This window comes from Coturnix japonica, chromosome 1 (assembly GCF_054131305.1).
Source record: "Coturnix japonica strain WE chromosome 1, WE-NBRP24, whole genome shotgun sequence".
Lineage (NCBI taxonomy): Eukaryota > Metazoa > Chordata > Aves > Galliformes > Phasianidae > Coturnix > Coturnix japonica.
The window spans coordinates 60,691,597-60,711,885 of record NC_140663.1 but is presented as its reverse complement, the minus strand read 5'-3'; the positions used below and the strand labels follow the sequence as shown (position 1 = coordinate 60,711,885).

General features: G+C 53.9%; 3 protein-coding genes across 3 annotated transcripts; all 3 read left to right on the top strand.

Annotated features, from left to right (window-relative positions):
* Positions 1-3,789: 3,789 nt before the first annotated feature.
* Positions 3,790-4,743, top strand: LOC146762453 (E3 ubiquitin-protein ligase Topors-like). The gene has a single exon (XM_085541797.1). It carries the CDS (start codon positions 3,790-3,792, stop codon positions 4,741-4,743), a length of 954 nt encoding a protein of 317 aa, XP_085397923.1.
* A 4,033-nt stretch (positions 4,744-8,776) lies between these two features.
* On the top strand, positions 8,777-9,807 carry LOC146762452 (E3 ubiquitin-protein ligase Topors-like). The gene has a single exon (XM_085541779.1). It carries the CDS (start codon positions 8,854-8,856, stop codon positions 9,805-9,807), a length of 954 nt encoding a protein of 317 aa, XP_085397905.1. The 5' UTR covers positions 8,777-8,853.
* A 4,041-nt stretch (positions 9,808-13,848) lies between these two features.
* On the top strand, positions 13,849-14,876 carry LOC146762451 (E3 ubiquitin-protein ligase Topors-like). The gene has a single exon (XM_085541792.1). The coding sequence runs from the start codon at positions 13,923-13,925 to the stop codon at positions 14,874-14,876; it is 954 nt and encodes a 317-aa protein (XP_085397918.1). The 5' UTR covers positions 13,849-13,922.
* Positions 14,877-20,289: the final 5,413 nt, after the last annotated feature.

The window sequence follows — 20,289 nt, the reverse complement described above, 5'->3', positions numbered from 1 at the left end:
GGAGCGGACCGAGGAGTCCTGCAGGACACCAGGCTGAGCCAGCAAGGAGCCCAGGCCGCCTTGGTGAGCGCTGTCCTGGGCTGCATGAAGCCGGGTGCTACCGGCAGGTGAAGGGCGGTTATCCTGCCCTCTGCTCAGCTCTGACGAGGCCACAGCTGGAGCACTGCACCCGGAGCTGGGCTCCCCAGCACAAAGCAGACCGGGTGTTGCTCATTTTGCACGTCCATTGCAAACTGTCCTTGTCCCACCTGCCCAGGGCTTGCTGGGCTTGGTGGGATGTGGTGTCCTTGTAGGGCAGGAGGGCTCCATGTGAGGAGCAGGGCTTGTCCCCACCATGGACAGGAGCCCGTCCTCCACCCATGTGTGATGTGTCCTCCAGCATCTGCATCACAGGCTGCACACAGTCTCTACTTTATTGTGGGAGGTGTTTTTAGTTAAAATGTTACACTTCCCCTGTGACATGTTTTGTCTGTGACTTCCTGGCTGCTGTGGGGTTTCAGGACCATGCTGGGGTCAGGCCATTCCCAGACACTGGGAGGGTGAGGATTTGGGGGCAGTTTCAGTTTTTTGACCTGCTGGAGAGGAGCTCTGCTGAGAGGGACCTGGGCGTTCTTGTGGACAACAGGTTGGCCATGAGTCGGCAGTGTGCCCTTGTGGCCTAAATGGCCAATGGTATTCTGGGGTGCATTAAAAAGAGCGTGTCCAGGAGGCCGAGGGAAGTGATCCTCCTCCTCTACTCTGCCCTGGTGAGGCCTCATCTGGAATATTGTGTCCAGTTCTGGGCTCCCCAGTACAAAAAAGACGGGGATCTCTTGGAAAGAGTCCAGCGGAGGGCCACAAAGATGGTGAAGGGCCTGGAGCATCTCCCCTATGAAGAAAGGCTGAGTGAACTGGGTCTGTTTAGCCTTGAGAAAATACGGCTGAGAGGGGATCTGATCCAGGTTCATAAATATCTGAGGCGTGGGGTCAAAGTGGCAAGGCCAGACTCTTTTCAGTAGTGTGTGGAGACAGGACAAGGGAAAACAGACAAACTGGAGCATAGGGAGTTCTGCATGAATGTGTGCAAGAACTTCTTTACAGTGAGGATGACGGAGCACTGGAACAGGCTGCCCAGGGAGGTGGTGGAGTCTCCTTCTCTGGAGATATTCAAGACCCGCCTGGACGCCTACCTGTGCAATGTGGTGTAGGGAGCCTGCTTTGGCCTGGGGGTTGGACTTGATGATTTCTGGAGGTCCCTTCCAACCCCTGAGGTTCTGTGATTTTGTGGTTCTGTGATTCTGGGAGTCATGCAGGGCTGGAGACATTTCCTCAGCTCCTCCAGCTGCCAAAACCCCTGAGTTCCATGGCACTGTGGCTCTCGCCTGCACCTTATCACCCTGCACCATCTCCTGTTCCAGCTTTGCATAGGTTGTGCTCTGTCCCTGCTGGGTGGTCTCATTTTCTTAGATTTTGGTTCATTGTCTGAAGATTGTAAGGCAGAAGGGGACCGTAAGATCATTTTGCCTGCTCCCTTGTGTATGAACTTTCATCTGCATGCTTTCTTCCTCTGCTCTACAACATGTAGCAGGGCAAACCCATCAAGGTGCTCAGCCTGGGGCTGTTACTTCCCAGGAATGGGCAATGTGCTGCTTTCCTTGATTGCTGGTTCCAGCAGCAGTCAGTCATCCTGAGATAAAAATGAAAGCACAGACACGGGGATCCAGGATGTTGACTGATCCAAAGATGTTTAATGATCAGTGGTTCACACAGTGGCTGTTAATTCTTTAGATAAAATGCGTAAAACATAAATTGAATTATAAAGTAATTATGAGATGTTAATTTTGCCAGTGGAGCTGATGAACTCCAAGTAGACACAGCTAGAGCAGACCAAACAGCGGGAGTCATCATTTCTTCTCCTGGCTGTAACTTACATGATTTAAAACTCTGGTCATTTGGGTGATGGCTTATGTTTTACAGAACTCAGGCTTTCGTTACCCTTTGGAAGCTGTGACTGGGAAATGCCCCCACAAGATGTCACAGGCAGCTCTTTCCATGCAGTGCTTGGCAGATGTGCAGGAAAATTACAGCAGAAAGTGGGCTCTCAGCTGGGCCTTGTGCTGAGGCGCTAATGCACGTGTTGTAACTATTTGTCACTATGTGGTTTGGGGTGCTTTTTCCTCCCTGTAGTTTCCTTGTCAAGTTATAAATCCAGCTGAGAGTCGGAAGACGGCAACATCACATCTGCTCAGGAGAACTTGCAGTGAATTGAGTTGATGGTGCAGCTCTCCCTGTCAGCGCGTGTGTGGGTGCCAGCACAGTGCCAGAGGCCTCCACAGGGCAGTGCTGCCCACAGACACACCACAGCACTCCTATCCACGGGCTACCTTCCTTTCCCTGATTTTTTCAGCAGCTCTGTTACCCCCTGCCTCCTTCTTCCTACTCCCTTTGTCCTCCTCTCCAGGCCCTTCATACTGCCTTCAATCTTCCTTTCTCTTAGCTGCTGTCCTGAGGCCTCCTTTCCCCTCTCCCTGCATCCAGACACCTTTCCTGCTATGCTGCCTTGCCCTTCAGCTCTCTGTCATTTAAGAGGAGCTCAAATGGACTGCCCCTGCTCTCCCATACACTGGCTGAGGGACACCAGACTTTTATCCTTCACTATGACCAACAAACCGGCAACTAGATAATGTCAAATGACTCCTGACAACAAGGACGAGCCACCTGGGGCCCAACTGTTGCAAGGCCTTGTATGATTGGAAGGCCAAGGCTTGCAGCGGGAGGCAGCCCTACCTATGGTTTGAATGCTCTGCAAAGGGGAGAAAATCCCCCAGAAAGAGCATTGGGTTTTGATATCCCTTGGGAGGAACATGGATGTCCCAGAGGGCAGGCCAGCAGAGGGGGAGGGTGGGGAGAGCCTGCAGGACTTCCTCCTGCAGCCTAAGAATGATAGAATGATAGAATCCTTAAGGTTGGAAAAGACCTCTGAGATCATCAAGTCCAACTATCAGAGAGAAAAATGAACTTTTATTGAATAAACCTTCTTGCAGTACACGCCTGGGGCTGCGAGCCACGGCCAGAGAAACCCAATGGGGCCCATGGGAACATGGGTCCAAGGCCCTGGTGATTGGTGTGAAACACCAATGCCAAGCACACGAGATGTGGGCAATGGAGTGGGCAGCGGCACCGGGAAAAGCCCAGAAACTTGTGGCACTTGTACTGGAGCACATGGTGCAGGTGAGGACAGCTCATTGTGACGAGCCAGCAATGGACTGTGGCATGGCTGTGGGTTGGGCAGTGATGTGTCCAGGTGAAAGTGAAGTGAAGGTGACGCCCAGGAGCTTGGCCAGGCCATGCTGTGAGACATCTCCAGGCAACGGATTGTGACTCCATAGCCCACGGATCCTTCTACGTGGGCGCAGCGGCTCAGCCCAGCAGTTCGTGCCTGGCCTCCGACCGAGCGTGTGTGCGAGGACTGGAGTGTGGACAGGGCGAGCTTTGGTGCTGGAACGTGCTCTGGGTGCTGCTAGCGCAGCTCTCAGCGGCCGTCTCAGAGCCACTTGTTCTTTCCCCGACCCTGCTGGGAGCAGGTAGACGGGGCAGCCCAGAGAGGCGAGTGCAGCAGCATAGGTAGGCGGCACAAGGACCGGCAGGGTTGGGGGGCATCTCGAGGGACCCTTCCCAGGCCGCCATGTGACTCACGTCTCTTGTCCTCTTGTCCTCTTCCAGCGTGACACCTGCTACTGCTGCAGCGCCAGTGCTGGGGAGCGCGTTGCCATCTCCCGCTCCCCTTGGCCCACCGCAACTGGTGGAAGCATGGAGGCAGCATTAGACACTCGCTGCCCTGTGTGCCTGGAGAACTGGGACAGCGCGGCGTACGCCATGCCGTGCTGCCACCAGTTCTGCTTCACCTGCATCCAGCGGTGGACGAGCACCAGGCCACAGTGTCCGCTTTGCAAACAGGGTGTGCAGTCCATCATTCACACCGTGCGAGCGGACAATGACTACGAGGAGCTGGTCCTCAGACCAGCTGCTGTGGCATCCGTTGCCACGAGGAGCCCCGCAGGCCCCCAGGCAGCCCGGCCATGGCCTGCAGTGCCCAGGCGTCCTGTGGGCGGCCTCTCCCCTGCCACCTGGGCTTCCATCTTCAGGGAGCACCCAGCCCTGCTGCGGCCCCTGCGCTCCTGGCTGAGATGGAAGCTGAGCCGCATCCCGGGCGTTGAGGGGCCAGAAGCAAATGTTTTGGCCAACAGTGTCATCTGGGCGCTGCTCCTCGTTGGCCTGGCAAAGGAGACCCTCATAGAAATGCTGGATCCCGACCTGCACAGCCACACGGTGCCCTTTGTAAGGCAGTTCATCGCCTTCACTGTGCAGAGGTGCAGCAGGGAGGCTCTGCGCTTGCTGGGCCTCAACATCAGCCCTGCTGCTGGGGCAGAAGAAGCCAGCACAGCATCAGAGCCCAGAGCTGCCCCACAACAGGAGGCTCCTGTCTCTGACCCAGCGCCCTCCATCAGCCCTGCCAGCTCCAACAGGGACGAAATGCTGGGCAGGACAGGAGAAGACATCAATGGGCGTCCCAGCCGCCCACATTCCAACCCTGCGGCGGTCACCATGGAGCAGGCAGCACCCAACGAGGAGCCAGAACAGCCTGTGGCAGGGCCCTCTGGGAACAGCCAACCTCAGCAGCCCCAGAGAGCCCCAAAGAGGAAGGCCAGCAACTGCCAGGCCTCAGCATCGCCAGAGAAGAGGCCACCCCACCGGCAGGATTAGAACAGCCACAGAGCTGATGAGACTGGGGCCGGGCAGCAGCTGGGACACACACCGGCCCCAATGGACCCTTGCCATCAGGGTCCACTTCCAACATTCAAATAAACTAGATAGAAAGACTACAAAAATATGTCTTGGTATTGCTAACGGCACAGCTGTTGTTGCTTCCCCATCCTCAACGCTTTCTCCCCTTTATCCTGCTGTGCCATTGCTGGCACTGTTGCAACCCAGACAGGAACCCCACGGGCTTCAGGGAGGGCAAGGGCAGATTTCTGCACCTGGGGGAACATGCCCAGAGCGCACGACAGCTGGGGTTTGCCAGCTGGAGCGGACCGAGGAGTCCTGCAGGACACCAGGCTGAGCCAGCAAGGAGCCCAGGCCGCCTTGGTGAGCGCTGTCCTGGGCTGCATGAAGCCGGGTGCTACCGGCAGGTGAAGGGCGGTTATCCTGCCCTCTGCTCAGCTCTGACGAGGCCACAGCTGGAGCACTGCGCCCGGAGCTGGGCTCCCCAGCACAAGGCAGACCGGGTGTTGCTCATTTTGCACGTCCATTGCAAACTGTCCTTGTCCCACCTGCCCAGGGCTTGCTGGGCTTGGTGGGATGTGGTGTCCTTGTAGGGCAGGAGGGCTCCATGTGAGGAGCAGGGCTTGTCCCCGCCATGGACAGGAGCCCGTCCTCCACCCATGTGTGATGTGTCCTCCAGCATCTGCATCACAGGCTGCACACAGTCTCTACTTTATTGTGGGAGGTGTTTTTAGTTAAAATGTTACACTTCCCCTGTGACATGTTTTGTCTGTGACTTCCTGGCTGCTGTGGGGTTTCAGGACCATGCTGGGGTCAGGCCATTCCCAGACACTGGGAGGGTGAGGATTTGGGGGCAGTTTCAGTTTTTTGACCTGCTGGAGAGGAGCTCTGCTGAGAGGGACCTGGGCGTTCTTGTGGACAACAGGTTGGCCATGAGTCGGCAGTGTGCCCTTGTGGCCTAAATGGCCAATGGTATTCTGGGGTGCATTAAAAAGAGCGTGTCCAGGAGGCCGAGGGAAGTGATCCTCCTCCTCTACTCTGCCCTGGTGAGGCCTCATCTGGAATATTGTGTCCAGTTCTGGGCTCCCCAGTACAAAAAAGACGGGGATCTCTTGGAAAGAGTCCAGCGGAGGGCCACAAAGATGGTGAAGGGCCTGGAGCATCTCCCCTATGAAGAAAGGCTGAGTGAACTGGGTCTGTTTAGCCTTGAGAAAATACGGCTGAGAGGGGATCTGATCCAGGTTCATAAATATCTGAGGCGTGGGGTCAAAGTGGCAAGGCCAGACTCTTTTCAGTAGTGTGTGGAGACAGGACAAGGGAAAACAGACAAACTGGAGCATAGGGAGTTCTGCATGAATGTGTGCAAGAACTTCTTTACAGTGAGGATGACGGAGCACTGGAACAGGCTGCCCAGGGAGGTGGTGGAGTCTCCTTCTCTGGAGATATTCAAGACCCGCCTGGACGCCTACCTGTGCAATGTGGTGTAGGGAGCCTGCTTTGGCCTGGGGGTTGGACTCGATGATTTCTGGAGGTCCCTTCCAACCCCTGAGGTTCTGTGATTTTGTGGTTCTGTGATTCTGGGAGTCATGCAGGGCTGGAGACATTTCCTCAGCTCCTCCAGCTGCCAAAACCCCTGAGTTCCATGGCACTGTGGCTCTCGCCTGCACCTTATCACCCTGCACCATCTCCTGTTCCAGCTTTGCATAGGTTGTGCTCTGTCCCTGCTGGGTGGTCTCATTTTCTTAGATTTTGGTTCATTGTCTGAAGATTGTAAGGCAGAAGGGGACCGTAAGATCATTTTGCCTGCTCCCTTGTGTATGAACTTTCATCTGCATGCTTTCTTCCTCTGCTCTACAACATGTAGCAGGGCAAACCCATCAAGGTGCTCAGCCTGGGGCTGTTACTTCCCAGGAATGGGCAATGTGCTGCTTTCCTTGATTGCTGGTTCCAGCAGCAGTCAGTCATCCTGAGATAAAAATGAAAGCACAGACACGGGGATCCAGGATGTTGACTGATCCAAAGATGTTTAATGATCAGTGGTTCACACAGTGGCTGTTAATTCTTTAGATAAAATGCGTAAAACATAAATTGAATTATAAAGTAATTATGAGATGTTAATTTTGCCAGTGGAGCTGATGAACTCCAAGTAGACACAGCTAGAGCAGACCAAACAGCGGGAGTCATCATTTCTTCTCCTGGCTGTAACTTACATGATTTAAAACTCTGGTCATTTGGGTGATGGCTTATGTTTTACAGAACTCAGGCTTTCGTTACCCTTTGGAAGCTGTGACTGGGAAATGCCCCCACAAGATGTCACAGGCAGCTCTTTCCATGCAGTGCTTGGCAGATGTGCAGGAAAATTACAGCAGAAAGTGGGCTCTCAGCTGGGCCTTGTGCTGAGGCGCTAATGCACGTGTTGTAACTATTTGTCACTATGTGGTTTGGGGTGCTTTTTCCTCCCTGTAGTTTCCTTGTCAAGTTATAAATCCAGCTGAGAGTCGGAAGACGGCAACATCACATCTGCTCAGGAGAACTTGCAGTGAATTGAGTTGATGGTGCAGCTCTCCCTGTCAGCGCGTGTGTGGGTGCCAGCACAGTGCCAGAGGCCTCCGCAGGGCAGTGCTGCCCACAGACACACCACAGCACTCCTATCCACGGGCTACCTTCCTTTCCCTGATTTTTTCAGCAGCTCTGTTACCCCCTGCCTCCTTCTTCCTACTCCCTTTGTCCTCCTCTCCAGGCCCTTCATACTGCCTTCAATCTTCCTTTCTCTTAGCTGCTGTCCTGAGGCCTCCTTTCCCCTCTCCCTGCATCCAGACACCTTTCCTGCTATGCTGCCTTGCCCTTCAGCTCTCTGTCATTTAAGAGGAGCTCAAATGGACTGCCCCTGCTCTCCCATACACTGGCTGAGGGACACCAGACTTTTATCCTTCACTATGACCAACAAACCGGCAACTAGATAATGTCAAATGACTCCTGACAACAAGGACGAGCCACCTGGGGCCCAACTGTTGCAAGGCCTTGTATGATTGGAAGGCCAAGGCTTGCAGCGGGAGGCAGCCCTACCTATGGTTTGAATGCTCTGCAAAGGGGAGAAAATCCCCCAGAAAGAGCATTGGGTTTTGATATCCCTTGGGAGGAACATGGATGTCCCAGAGGGCAGGCCAGCAGAGGGGGAGGGTGGGGAGAGCCTGCAGGACTTCCTCCTGCAGCCTAAGAATGATAGAATGATAGAATCCTTAAGGTTGGAAAAGACCTCTGAGATCATCAAGTCCAACTATCAGAGAGAAAAATGAACTTTTATTGAATAAACCTTCTTGCAGTACACGCCTGGGGCTGCGAGCCACGGCCAGAGAAACCCAATGGGGCCCATGGGAACATGGGTCCAAGGCCCTGGTGATTGGTGTGAAACACCAATGCCAAGCACACGAGATGTGGGCAATGGAGTGGGCAGCGGCACCGGGAAAAGCCCAGAAACTTGTGGCACTTGTACTGGAGCACATGGTGCAGGTGAGGACAGCTCATTGTGACGAGCCAGCAATGGACTGTGGCATGGCTGTGGGTTGGGCAGTGATGTGTCCAGGTGAAAGTGAAGTGAAGGTGACGCCCAGGAGCTTGGCCAGGCCATGCTGTGAGACATCTCCAGGCAACGGATTGTGACTCCATAGCCCACGGATCCTTCTACGTGGGCGCAGCGGCTCAGCCCAGCAGTTCGTGCCTGGCCTCCGACCGAGCGTGTGTGCGAGGACTGGAGTGTGGACAGGGCGAGCTTTGGTGCTGGAACGTGCTCTGGGTGCTGCTAGCGCAGCTCTCAGCGGCCGTCTCAGAGCCACTTGTTCTTTCCCCGACCCTGCTGGGAGCAGGTAGACGGGGCAGCCCAGAGAGGCGAGTGCAGCAGCATAGGTAGGCGGCACAAGGACCGGCAGGGTTGGGGGGCATCTCGAGGGACCCTTCCCAGGCCGCCATGTGACTCACGTCTCTTGTCCTCTTGTCCTCTTCCAGCGTGACACCTGCTACTGCTGCAGCGCCAGTGCTGGGGAGCGCGTTGCCATCTCCCGCTCCCCTTGGCCCACCGCAACTGGTGGAAGCATGGAGGCAGCATTAGACACTCGCTGCCCTGTGTGCCTGGAGAACTGGGACAGCGCGGCGTACGCCATGCCGTGCTGCCACCAGTTCTGCTTCACCTGCATCCAGCGGTGGACGAGCACCAGGCCACAGTGTCCGCTTTGCAAACAGGGTGTGCAGTCCATCATTCACACCGTGCGAGCGGACAATGACTACGAGGAGCTGGTCCTCAGACCAGCTGCTGTGGCATCCGTTGCCACGAGGAGCCCCGCAGGCCCCCAGGCAGCCCGGCCATGGCCTGCAGTGCCCAGGCGTCCTGTGGGCGGCCTCTCCCCTGCCACCTGGGCTTCCATCTTCAGGGAGCACCCAGCCCTGCTGCGGCCCCTGCGCTCCTGGCTGAGATGGAAGCTGAGCCGCATCCCGGGCGTTGAGGGGCCAGAAGCAAATGTTTTGGCCAACAGTGTCATCTGGGCGCTGCTCCTCGTTGGCCTGGCAAAGGAGACCCTCATAGAAATGCTGGATCCCGACCTGCACAGCCACACGGTGCCCTTTGTAAGGCAGTTCATCGCCTTCACTGTGCAGAGGTGCAGCAGGGAGGCTCTGCGCTTGCTGGGCCTCAACATCAGCCCTGCTGCTGGGGCAGAAGAAGCCAGCACAGCATCAGAGCCCAGAGCTGCCCCACAACAGGAGGCTCCTGTCTCTGACCCAGCGCCCTCCATCAGCCCTGCCAGCTCCAACAGGGACGAAATGCTGGGCAGGACAGGAGAAGACATCAATGGGCGTCCCAGCCGCCCACATTCCAACCCTGCGGCGGTCACCATGGAGCAGGCAGCGCCCAACGAGGAGCCAGAACAGCCTGTGGCAGGGCCCTCTGGGAACAGCCAACCTCAGCAGCCCCAGAGAGCCCCAAAGAGGAAGGCCAGCAACTGCCAGGCCTCAGCATCGCCAGAGAAGAGGCCACCCCACCGGCAGGATTAGAACAGCCACAGAGCTGATGAGACTGGGGCCGGGCAGCAGCTGGGACACACACCGGCCCCAATGGACCCTTGCCATCAGGGTCCACTTCCAACATTCAAATAAACTAGATAGAAAGACTACAAAAATATGTCTTGGTATTGCTAACGGCACAGCTGTTGTTGCTTCCCCATCCTCAACGCTTTCTCCCCTTTATCCTTCTGCTGTGCCATTGCTGGCACTGTTGCAACCCAGACAGGAACCCCACGGGCTTCAGGGAGGGCAAGGGCAGATTTCTGCACCTGGGGGAACATGCCCAGAGCGCACGACAGCTGGGGTTTGCCAGCTGGAGCGGACCGAGGAGTCCTGCAGGACACCAGGCTGAGCCAGCAAGGAGCCCAGGCCGCCTTGGTGAGCGCTGTCCTGGGCTGCATGAAGCCGGGTGCTACCGGCAGGTGAAGGGCGGTTATCCTGCCCTCTGCTCAGCTCTGACGAGGCCACAGCTGGAGCACTGCACCCGGAGCTGGGCTCCCCAGCACAAGGCAGACCGGGTGTTGCTCATTTTGCACGTCCATTGCAAACTGTCCTTGTCCCACCTGCCCAGGGCTTGCTGGGCTTGGTGGGATGTGGTGTCCTTGTAGGGCAGGAGGGCTCCATGTGAGGAGCAGGGCTTGTCCCCGCCATGGACAGGAGCCCGTCCTCCACCCATGTGTGATGTGTCCTCCAGCATCTGCATCACAGGCTGCACACAGTCTCTACTTTATTGTGGGAGGTGTTTTTAGTTAAAATGTTACACTTCCCCTGTGACATGTTTTGTCTGTGACTTCCTGGCTGCTGTGGGGTTTCAGGACCATGCTGGGGTCAGGCCATTCCCAGACACTGGGAGGGTGAGGATTTGGGGGCAGTTTCAGTTTTTTGACCTGCTGGAGAGGAGCTCTGCTGAGAGGGACCTGGGCGTTCTTGTGGACAACAGGTTGGCCATGAGTCGGCAGTGTGCCCTTGTGGCCTAAATGGCCAATGGTATTCTGGGGTGCATTAAAAAGAGCGTGTCCAGGAGGCCGAGGGAAGTGATCCTCCTCCTCTACTCTGCCCTGGTGAGGCCTCATCTGGAATATTGTGTCCAGTTCTGGGCTCCCCAGTACAAAAAAGACGGGGATCTCTTGGAAAGAGTCCAGCGGAGGGCCACAAAGATGGTGAAGGGCCTGGAGCATCTCCCCTATGAAGAAAGGCTGAGTGAACTGGGTCTGTTTAGCCTTGAGAAAATACGGCTGAGAGGGGATCTGATCCAGGTTCATAAATATCTGAGGCGTGGGGTCAAAGTGGCAAGGCCAGACTCTTTTCAGTAGTGTGTGGAGACAGGACAAGGGAAAACAGACAGAAACTGGAGCATAGGGAGTTCTGCATGAATGTATGCAAGAACTTCTTTACAGTGAGGATGACGGAGCACTGGAACAGGCTGCCCAGGGAGGTGGTGGAGTCTCCTTCTCTGGAGATATTCAAGACCCGCCTGGACGCCTACCTGTGCAATGTGGTGTAGGGAGCCTGCTTTGGCCTGGGGGTTGGACTCGATGATTTCTGGAGGTCCCTTCCAACCCCTGAGGTTCTGTGATTTTGTGGTTCTGTGATTCTGGGAGTCATGCAGGGCTGGAGACATTTCCTCAGCTCCTCCAGCTGCCAAAACCCCTGAGTTCCATGGCACTGTGGCTCTCGCCTGCACCTTATCACCCTGCACCATCTCCTGTTCCAGCTTTGCATAGGTTGTGCTCTGTCCCTGCTGGGTGGTCTCATTTTCTTAGATTTTGGTTCATTGTCTGAAGATTGTAAGGCAGAAGGGGACCGTAAGATCATTTTGCCTGCTCCCTTGTGTATGAACTTTCATCTGCATGCTTTCTTCCTCTGCTCTACAACATGTAGCAGGGCAAACCCATCAAGGTGCTCAGCCTGGGGCTGTTACTTCCCAGGAATGGGCAATGTGCTGCTTTCCTTGATTGCTGGTTCCAGCAGCAGTCAGTCATCCTGAGATAAAAATGAAAGCACAGACACGGGGATCCAGGATGTTGACTGATCCAAAGATGTTTAATGATCAGTGGTTCACACAGTGGCTGTTAATTCTTTAGATAAAATGCGTAAAACATAAATTGAATTATAAAGTAATTATGAGATGTTAATTTTGCCAGTGGAGCTGATGAACTCCAAGTAGACACAGCTAGAGCAGACCAAACAGCGGGAGTCATCATTTCTTCTCCTGGCTGTAACTTACATGATTTAAAACTCTGGTCATTTGGGTGATGGCTTATGTTTTACAGAACTCAGGCTTTCATTACCCTTTGGAAGCTGTGACTGGGAAATGCCCCCACAAGATGTCACAGGCAGCTCTTTCCATGCAGTGCTTGGCAGATGTGCAGGAAAATTACAGCGGAAAGTGGGCTCTCAGCTGGGCCTTGTGCTGAGGCGCTAATGCACGTGTTGTAACTATTTGTCACTATGTGGTTTGGGGTGCTTTTTCCTCCCTGTAGTTTCCTTGTCAAGTTATAAATCCAGCTGGGAGTCGGAAGACGGCAACATCACATCTGCTCAGGAGAACTTGCAGTGAATTGAGTTGATGGTGCAGCTCTCCCTGTCAGCGCGAGTGTGGGTGCCAGCACAGTGCCAGAGGCCTCCGCAGGGCAGTGCTGCCCACAGACACACCACAGCACTCCTATCCACGGGCTACCTTCCTTTCCCTGATTTTTTCAGCAGCTCTGTTACCCCCTGCCTCCTTCTTCCTACTCCCTTTGTCCTCCTCTCCAGGCCCTTCATACTGCCTTCAATCTTCCTTTCTCTTAGCTGCTGTCCCGAGGCCTCCTTTCCCCTCTCCCTGCATCCAGACACCTTTCCTGCTATGCTGCCTTGCCCTTCAGCTCTCTGTCATTTAAGAGGAGCTCAAATGGACCGCCCCTGCTCTCCCATACACTGGCTGAGGGACACCAGGCTTTTATCCTTCACTATGACCAACAAACCGGCAACTAGATAATGTCAAATGACTCCTGAAAATAAGGATGAGCCACCTGGGGCCCAACTGTTGCAAGGCCTTGTACGATTGGAAGGCCAAGGCTTGCAGCGGGAGGCAGCCCTACCTATGGTTTGAATGCTCTGCAAAGGGGAGAAAATCCCCCAGAGAGAGCATTGGGTTTTGATATCCCTTGGGAGGAACATGGATGTCCCAGAGGGCAGGCCAGCAGAGGGGGAGTGTGGGGAGAGCCTGCAGGACTTCCTCCTGCAGCCTAAGAATGATAGAATGATAGAATCCTTAAGGTTGGAAAAGACCTCTGAGATCATCAAGTCCAACTATCAGAGAGAAAAATGAACTTTTATTGAATAAACCTTCTTGCAGTACATGCCTGGGGCTGCGAGCCACGGCCAGAGAAACCCAATGGGGCCCATGGGAACATGGGTCCAAGGCCCCGGTGACTGGTGTGAAACACCAATGCCAAGCACACGAGATGTGGGCAATGGAGTGGGCAGCGGCACCGGGAAAAGCCCAGAAACTTGTGGCACTTGTGCTGGAGCACATGGTGCAGGTGAGGACAGCTCATTGTGACGAGCCAGCAATGGACTGTGGCATGGCTGTGGGTTGGGCAGTGATGTGTCCAGGTGAAGGTGAAGTGAAGGTGACGCCCAGGAGCTTGGCCAGGCCATGCTGTGAGACATCTCCAGGCAACGGATTGTGACTCCATAGCCCACAGATCCTTCTATGTGGGCGCAGCGGCTCAGCCCAGCAGTTCGTGCCTGGCCTCCTACCGAGCGTGTGTGCGAGGACTGGAGTGTGGACAGGGCGAGCTTTGGTGCTGGAACGTGCTCTGGGTGCTGCTAGCACAGCTCTCAGCGGCCGTCTCAGAGCCACTTGTTCTTTCCCCGACCCTGCTGGGAGCAGGTAGACGGGGCAGCCCAGAGAGGCGAGTGCAGCAGCATAGGTAGGCGGCACGAGGACCGGCAGGGTTGGGGGGCATCTCGAGGGACCCTTCCCAGGCCTCTGTGTGACTCACGTCTCTTGTCCTCTTGTCCTCTTCCAGCGTGACACCTGCTGCTGCTGCAGCGCCAGTGCTGGGGAGCGCGTTGCCATCTCCCGCTCCCCTTGGCCCACCGCAACTGGTGGAAGCATGGAGGCAGCATTAGACACTCGCTGCCCTGTGTGCCTGGAGAACTGGGACAGCGCGGCGTACGCCATGCCGTGCTGCCACCAGTTCTGCTTCACCTGCATCCAGCGGTGGACGAGCACCAGGCCACAGTGTCCGCTTTGCAAACAGGGTGTGCAGTCCATCATTCACACCGTGCGAGCGGACAATGACTACGAGGAGCTGGTCCTCAGACCAGCTGCTGTGGCATCCGTTGCCACGAGGAGCCCCGCAGGCCCCCAGGCAGCCCGGCCATGGCCTGCAGTGCCCAGGCGTCCTGTGGGCGGCCTCTCCCCTGCCACCTGGGCTTCCATCTTCAGGGAGCACCCAGCCCTGCTGCGGCCCCTGCGCTCCTGGCTGAGATGGAAGCTGAGCCGCATCCCGGGCGTTGAGGGGCCAGAAGCAAATGTTTTGGCCAACAGTGTCATCTGGGCGCTGCTCCTCGTTGGCCTGGCAAAGGAGACCCTCATAGAAATGCTGGATCCCGACCTGCACAGCCACACGGTGCCCTTTGTAAGGCAGTTCATCGCCTTCACTGTGCAGAGGTGCAGCAGGGAGGCTCTGCGCTTGCTGGGCCTCAACATCAGCCCTGCTGCTGGGGCAGAAGAAGCCAGCACAGCATCAGAGCCCAGAGCTGCCCCACAACAGGAGGCTCCTGTCTCTGACCCAGCGCCCTCCATCAGCCCTGCCAGCTCCAACAGGGACGAAATGCTGGGCAGGACAGGAGAAGACATCAATGGGCGTCCCAGCCGCCCACATTCCAACCCTGCGGCGGTCACCATGGAGCAGGCAGCGCCCAACGAGGAGCCAGAACAGCCTGTGGCAGGGCCCTCTGGGAACAGCCAACCTCAGCAGCCCCAGAGAGCCCCAAAGAGGAAGGCCAGCAACTGCCAGGCCTCAGCATCGCCAGAGAAGAGGCCACCCCACCGGCAGGATTAGAACAGCCACAGAGCTGATGAGACTGGGGCCGGGCAGCAGCTGGGACACACACCGGCCCCAATGGACCCTTGCCATCAGGGTCCACTTCCAACATTCAAATAAACTAGATAGAAAGACTACAAAAATATGTCTTGGTATTGCTAACGGCACAGCTGTTGTTGCTTCCCCATCCTCAACGCTTTCTCCCCTTTATCCTTCTGCTGTGCCATTGCTGGCACTGTTGCAACCCAGACAGGAACCCCACGGGCTTCAGGGAGGGCAAGGGCAGATTTCTGCACCTGGGGGAACATGCCCAGAGCGCACGACAGCTGGGGTTTGCCAGCTGGAGCGGACCGAGGAGTCCTGCAGGACACCAGGCTGAGCCAGCAAGGAGCCCAGGCCGCCTTGGTGAGCGCTGTCCTGGGCTGCATGAAGCCGGGTGCTACCGGCAGGTGAAGGGCGGTTATCCTGCCCTCTGCTCAGCTCTGACGAGGCCACAGCTGGAGCACTGCGCCCGGAGCTGGGCTCCCCAGCACAAGGCAGACCGGGTGTTGCTCATTTTGCACGTCCATTGCAAACTGTCCTTGTCCCACCTGCCCAGGGCTTGCTGGGCTTGGTGGGATGTGGTGTTCTTGTAGGGCAGGAGGGCTCCATGTGAGGAGCAGGGCTTGTCCCCACCGTGGACAGGAGCCCGTCCTCCACCCATGTGTGATGTGTCCTCCAGTATCTGCATCACAGGCTGCACACGGCCTCTACTTTATTGTGGGAGGTGTTTTTAGTTAAAATGTTACACTTCCCCTGTGACATGTGTTGTCTGTGACTTCCTGGCTGCTGTGGTGTTTCAGGACCATGCTGGGGTCAGGCCATTCCCAGACACTGGGAGGGTGAGGATTTGGGGGCAGTTTCAGTTTTTTGACCTGCTGTAGAGGAGCTCTGCTGAGAGGGACCTGCCATGCTAAGAACCACCTCCGAGGGCTGAGTTCTCCACAGATCAGTGTAGAGTCCTCCCCCTCCTCCTCCACTGAGGAGGATGAACCCCAGCACCAGGACAGCCTGGGGGAACCTGGATGGGAAGCAGCTACACAGAAATGGACATGGGGATGGCAGGGCTGTGCTTAAGGCCATCTCCAGGTTGCCAGCTCAGAGTGGGTTTTGCATAGTCACTACTGTAGCAATGGCCACACCTAGCCTGGCATGCCTCTGTTTTGAAGCACATCTTTGGCTGTAGGAGACAAATTCTGAACTTCTGCCTCACTTGTGTCTTTCATCTGTACTGGGGGGATGCTTCTTCTTGCCCTTGTTCCTCCTTACCCCAGCATTCTTTGTGGATGTTCTCACCCTTCTCAGTCGTCCACCAAAGACAGGATTGAGAAACCCCTTGGCTGATCCTCATGAGGGCAGCTGGTAGGACATGCCAGTTAGAAGCAGGCTTTGTTTTCACTGCAGCTGGTCTAAGATTCAGCGCCACCACCACCGCTTCTCCATAAGCATGAGGATCCATTTCTGTCATGTTTCAGGCTATCTACTGAGCACTGTCATTTAACGTTCTTGATTCATTTTACAGTCATTCACAAATAGGGCTGAGATATTGGGATCAGCTAATAATCTGAGAGCAAAGAAAGTCATGCCTGCTGGCCAGAGGAGACCAAAGTCTTGTGAGCTTCCATGATCTGAAGTATAAGGGCTCAAATTTTTGGAGGAGGAATAAGTGACTATAAGTAACTGCAAGGGGAATTTTAAATTTAAGAATGATTTAAAATTTTAGTATCATTTAAATTTTAAATAAGCCAGCTCTCCGTAAAATGAAAGCAGCATTTCTGTTTCAGTATGAAATGGGACAGATCATCTGCTGCTGTAAGTCAGTGGCCCTCTGCACTGGAATTGAGCTGTCTATCTTAATTGATTTCTAGCAGCTGATGATCTGCCAGTTCAAACTCTCTCCTGGAAATACCGCACCTAAGTGGTGCGGTAGTGAAAGGAAGGGATGCCATTCAGAGGGACCTCAATAGAATTGAAAGGTGGGCCCAGCTGAAAGTAATGAGGTTCAACACAGCAAAGTGCAAGGTTCTGCACTTGTGCCAGAGGAATCCCAGGCATATATACAGACTGGAAGGAGCAGTCCTTGAGAGCAGCCCTGCAGAGAAGGACCTTGGGATCCTAATGGATGAGAAACTGAACATGAACCAGCAGTGTGCTCTTGCAGCTCAGAAAGCAAATGGGATTCTGGGCTCCATCAGGAGAGGGGTGGCCAGCAGGGACAGGGAGGTGATTGTTCCTCCCTACTCTGCTCTTGTGAGGCCCCATCTGGAGTACTGTGTCCAGGTGTGGAGCCCTGAGCAAAAGAAAGACATGGAGCTGTTGGAGAGGGTCCAGAGGAGGGCCACGAAGATGATCAGAGGGCTGGAGCACCTCCACTACAGAAACAGGCTGAGGGAGCTGGGCTTGTTCAGCCTTGAGAAAAGAAGGCTGTGGGGTGACCTCATTGCAGCCTTTCAGTACCTAAAGGGAGCCTATAAACAGGAGGGTTTTCAACTATTTAAAAGGGTGGATAACAGCAGGACAAGTGGAAATGACTTTAAGTTGAAGGAGGAAAGATTTAGGTTGGATGTCAGAGGGAAGTTCTTTACTAACAGAGTGGTGAGGTGCTGGCACAAGCTGCCCAGAGAGGCTGTGGATGCCCTGTACCTGGAGGTGTTCAAGGCCAGGTTGGATGGGGACCGGGGCAACCTGGTCTAGTAAATGAGGAGGTCGGTGGCCCTGCCTGGCAGGGGTGTTGTGGATATTCATGATACTTGATTTCCCTTCCAACCCAGGCCATTCTGTGATTCTGTTAAATACACTCCTCCAATCTGACTGGTAGTACAGCCTTGATATTTCATTATTGCATATTCATTTCATATTGCAAGAAGGCCGCTGCCAGGATATGAACACACTCTGGTAATGTGGCTAAACAAAAAAGAGAATTGCTCTTAAACTCATCATGTTATTGATGCTAATTTAAAGGCATTTCTCTGGCTCCCAGTCTAGAAGGATCACTTAGGGATGTTGTTTTTCTTTGTGTGTGAGCATTAGGAAACCACTGCTAGCACTGTTTTTCAGGCTCTGTTTCTTTTAGAAGAGTGAGGGCAAAGAATCGGCATGGAGGAATGGGAAAGACCCTTCATGCCCTGCCAACATATGACTATTCCCTACACTCAGAGCTTTGTCCTTCACAGTTTGAAATGACTCATTGATAAAGGTTCCCACTACTTCCTTTGGGAGATCATTAAACAGCCTTTCAGACTTCAGTGTTAGGATGTTTTTCTTGATAGTCAGCCTAGACATTGCTCTGCTCTGTTTCCTCCCATTGCCCCTAGCTACACTTTGTCCCACCCTAAACAATTCCTTTTCCCTCCTTGCACTGATATACATACCCTGTGCATATCAGAGAAGGGGAGGGAGTGACACAAAGAAGATGTAAACATGTTTTTAGTCAAGTCTGCAGAATTGCACTAGAGGTCCTGCCATGATGCTGACACTGTGAGAGGAGAAAGAGGGGGATTTTTGCTGCAGTATTGGCTCTGCCTAACCCACTGTGATGTCTACTCAAGTTAATCAGTTCAGGGGACCTCAGGAACTTCATAAAGCTCTACGGTAGGCGACTGGACCTTACAAAGAGGTGTGCTTGCATCCAGTTCCCCTTCATCAAACACTGATGACAGGCTAATATGGTATCCATGATCCGTTGGGTAAGGAATGAGCACAGAGCTGTAAAATGGCATCAGGGGCTGTTTTGAGGGAGCTAAACGGGATCATCTCCTACCACTGCATTTCCAGCTGGCCAACGGAGCCTCACGGTTCTTTCTCTTAGTAAGCACATTGCTGCAAAATATCCCTCTAGACAAACTGCTACCGTGAAAAAAAAATAATGGCAATGTTATGTTCACAAAAACCAAAACAAACAAATAAAAAAAGCCATGAAAATTGTGTGGACTGACTTCTATGCAGCAGTAACAATCTGGAAAAACAAAAGGGAAGAAAAACTGAGCAATGTGAGGCTACAAATGTAGTGTAAAGCAGAGCACAGAGCAAAAGGGCAGGGCATGGCTTTAGTGTTGAGAGACTTTGTCTCCCTGGCTTACATGGAATTGTGCAGCTCCCTCTGCGCTATTAAACTGCAACAGAGTTTTTTTGTTGGCTTAATGCTGCTTCCAAAATAGTGCCTTATATGTCTGCAGAGGTTTGGGGGAAAACTTCTCTGCTGCCAGGTCTTTTCCCAGCTGCACGTATATACTACACCCATGATTTAAAGGCCCTTCTTGATGTCCATATAAAAACCTTTACTTTTGTTTTTGCAAATAAACAGCAGAGAGAAGTTGAGCTCATTGGCTCAGAACTGCTGCACTGTAATGTAAACTGTAGGAAATACTGCTTCCGCAGAGCTGGAACGAATAGGCTGTCTGTAACAAGGAGAGAGCTTAAGAGATGCCTTGGTGCAATCCACACAAGCAGATTCTGGAGGAAAAATTTCCAAATTGTCTATTCCCACTTGTTTCTCCCCATTATGCCTTAACAGATCAGAGCAGGTCACCTGAACAGCACTGCAGGGGTTAATGACGGGGAAAGATTCAAATGCAAGTGGCCAAAAAAGCCTCTTGACTTCAGAGACAGGAAATGGGAATTGCTTCGCCTCCTCCTATATGACTTCAGCTGACTTCTTCCTCACCTTTTCGGGGTCATTGGTTGAAAGCTTTGAGCTTCTCTGGCTTTGCTGTTGTTATATGGGTCCAATGTTAAAATCAGTAAGGTCAACAAAGTGCCTCCGGAGATGCAGAATGTGAGCACACAAAAACTGTCCTCATCCCTCCCCAGCAGCACAGGCATTTCTTCTGTGGGCAGAAAACACACCTCTGAGATCTCCTGTGGGCTGACTGACTGATCTCTGGCGTTCATGTGAGGGCATGATTTCAAAATGCAGAGAAGATGCTCAAAGCTCATAGGCTACTTTATTTAAGCCCACTAAAAAAAAAAAAAAAAAAGGCTTCTGTAAAAGTCTGCAGAAAGAACTGGAGGGCACTGAAAGGCACATTTTTCTTGCTGACAGCTGGATTGAACTGCAGCTTTCCATGTCTGGATGACAATGAGGCATTTAGTTGGGACTGAGATTTCATAACCTTCTCGTATTTGAAAAAAATCAAAAGGACTTTTGGGATATCAGCACTCCCAAGTTGACAGGAACTGGCACCTAGGAAAACAGCTCCAGACAGGGCAGACACATTCCCGGGGACCAGTCTCATTAGGAGAGTTCATCTGCAGGCAGCTGTGATAGATAGCTGTGCTTTGCTGTTATGACTCAGCTAATCTGATCACCACCTCCTGCTGGCCTCTGGGACACTCCATCTGACCGGCTCTCTGCCCACTCATTCCGATGTATGAGCAGTTTCCACTCCAAGTG

What these genes read in the sequence shown, in the direction of transcription:
- LOC146762453 (XM_085541797.1), top strand. Translation starts at nt 3,790, where the DNA reads ATGGAGGCAGCATTAGACACTCGCTGCCCTGTGTGCCTGGAGAACTGG.
- LOC146762452 (XM_085541779.1), top strand. Translation starts at nt 8,854, where the DNA reads ATGGAGGCAGCATTAGACACTCGCTGCCCTGTGTGCCTGGAGAACTGG.
- LOC146762451 (XM_085541792.1), top strand. Translation starts at nt 13,923, where the DNA reads ATGGAGGCAGCATTAGACACTCGCTGCCCTGTGTGCCTGGAGAACTGG.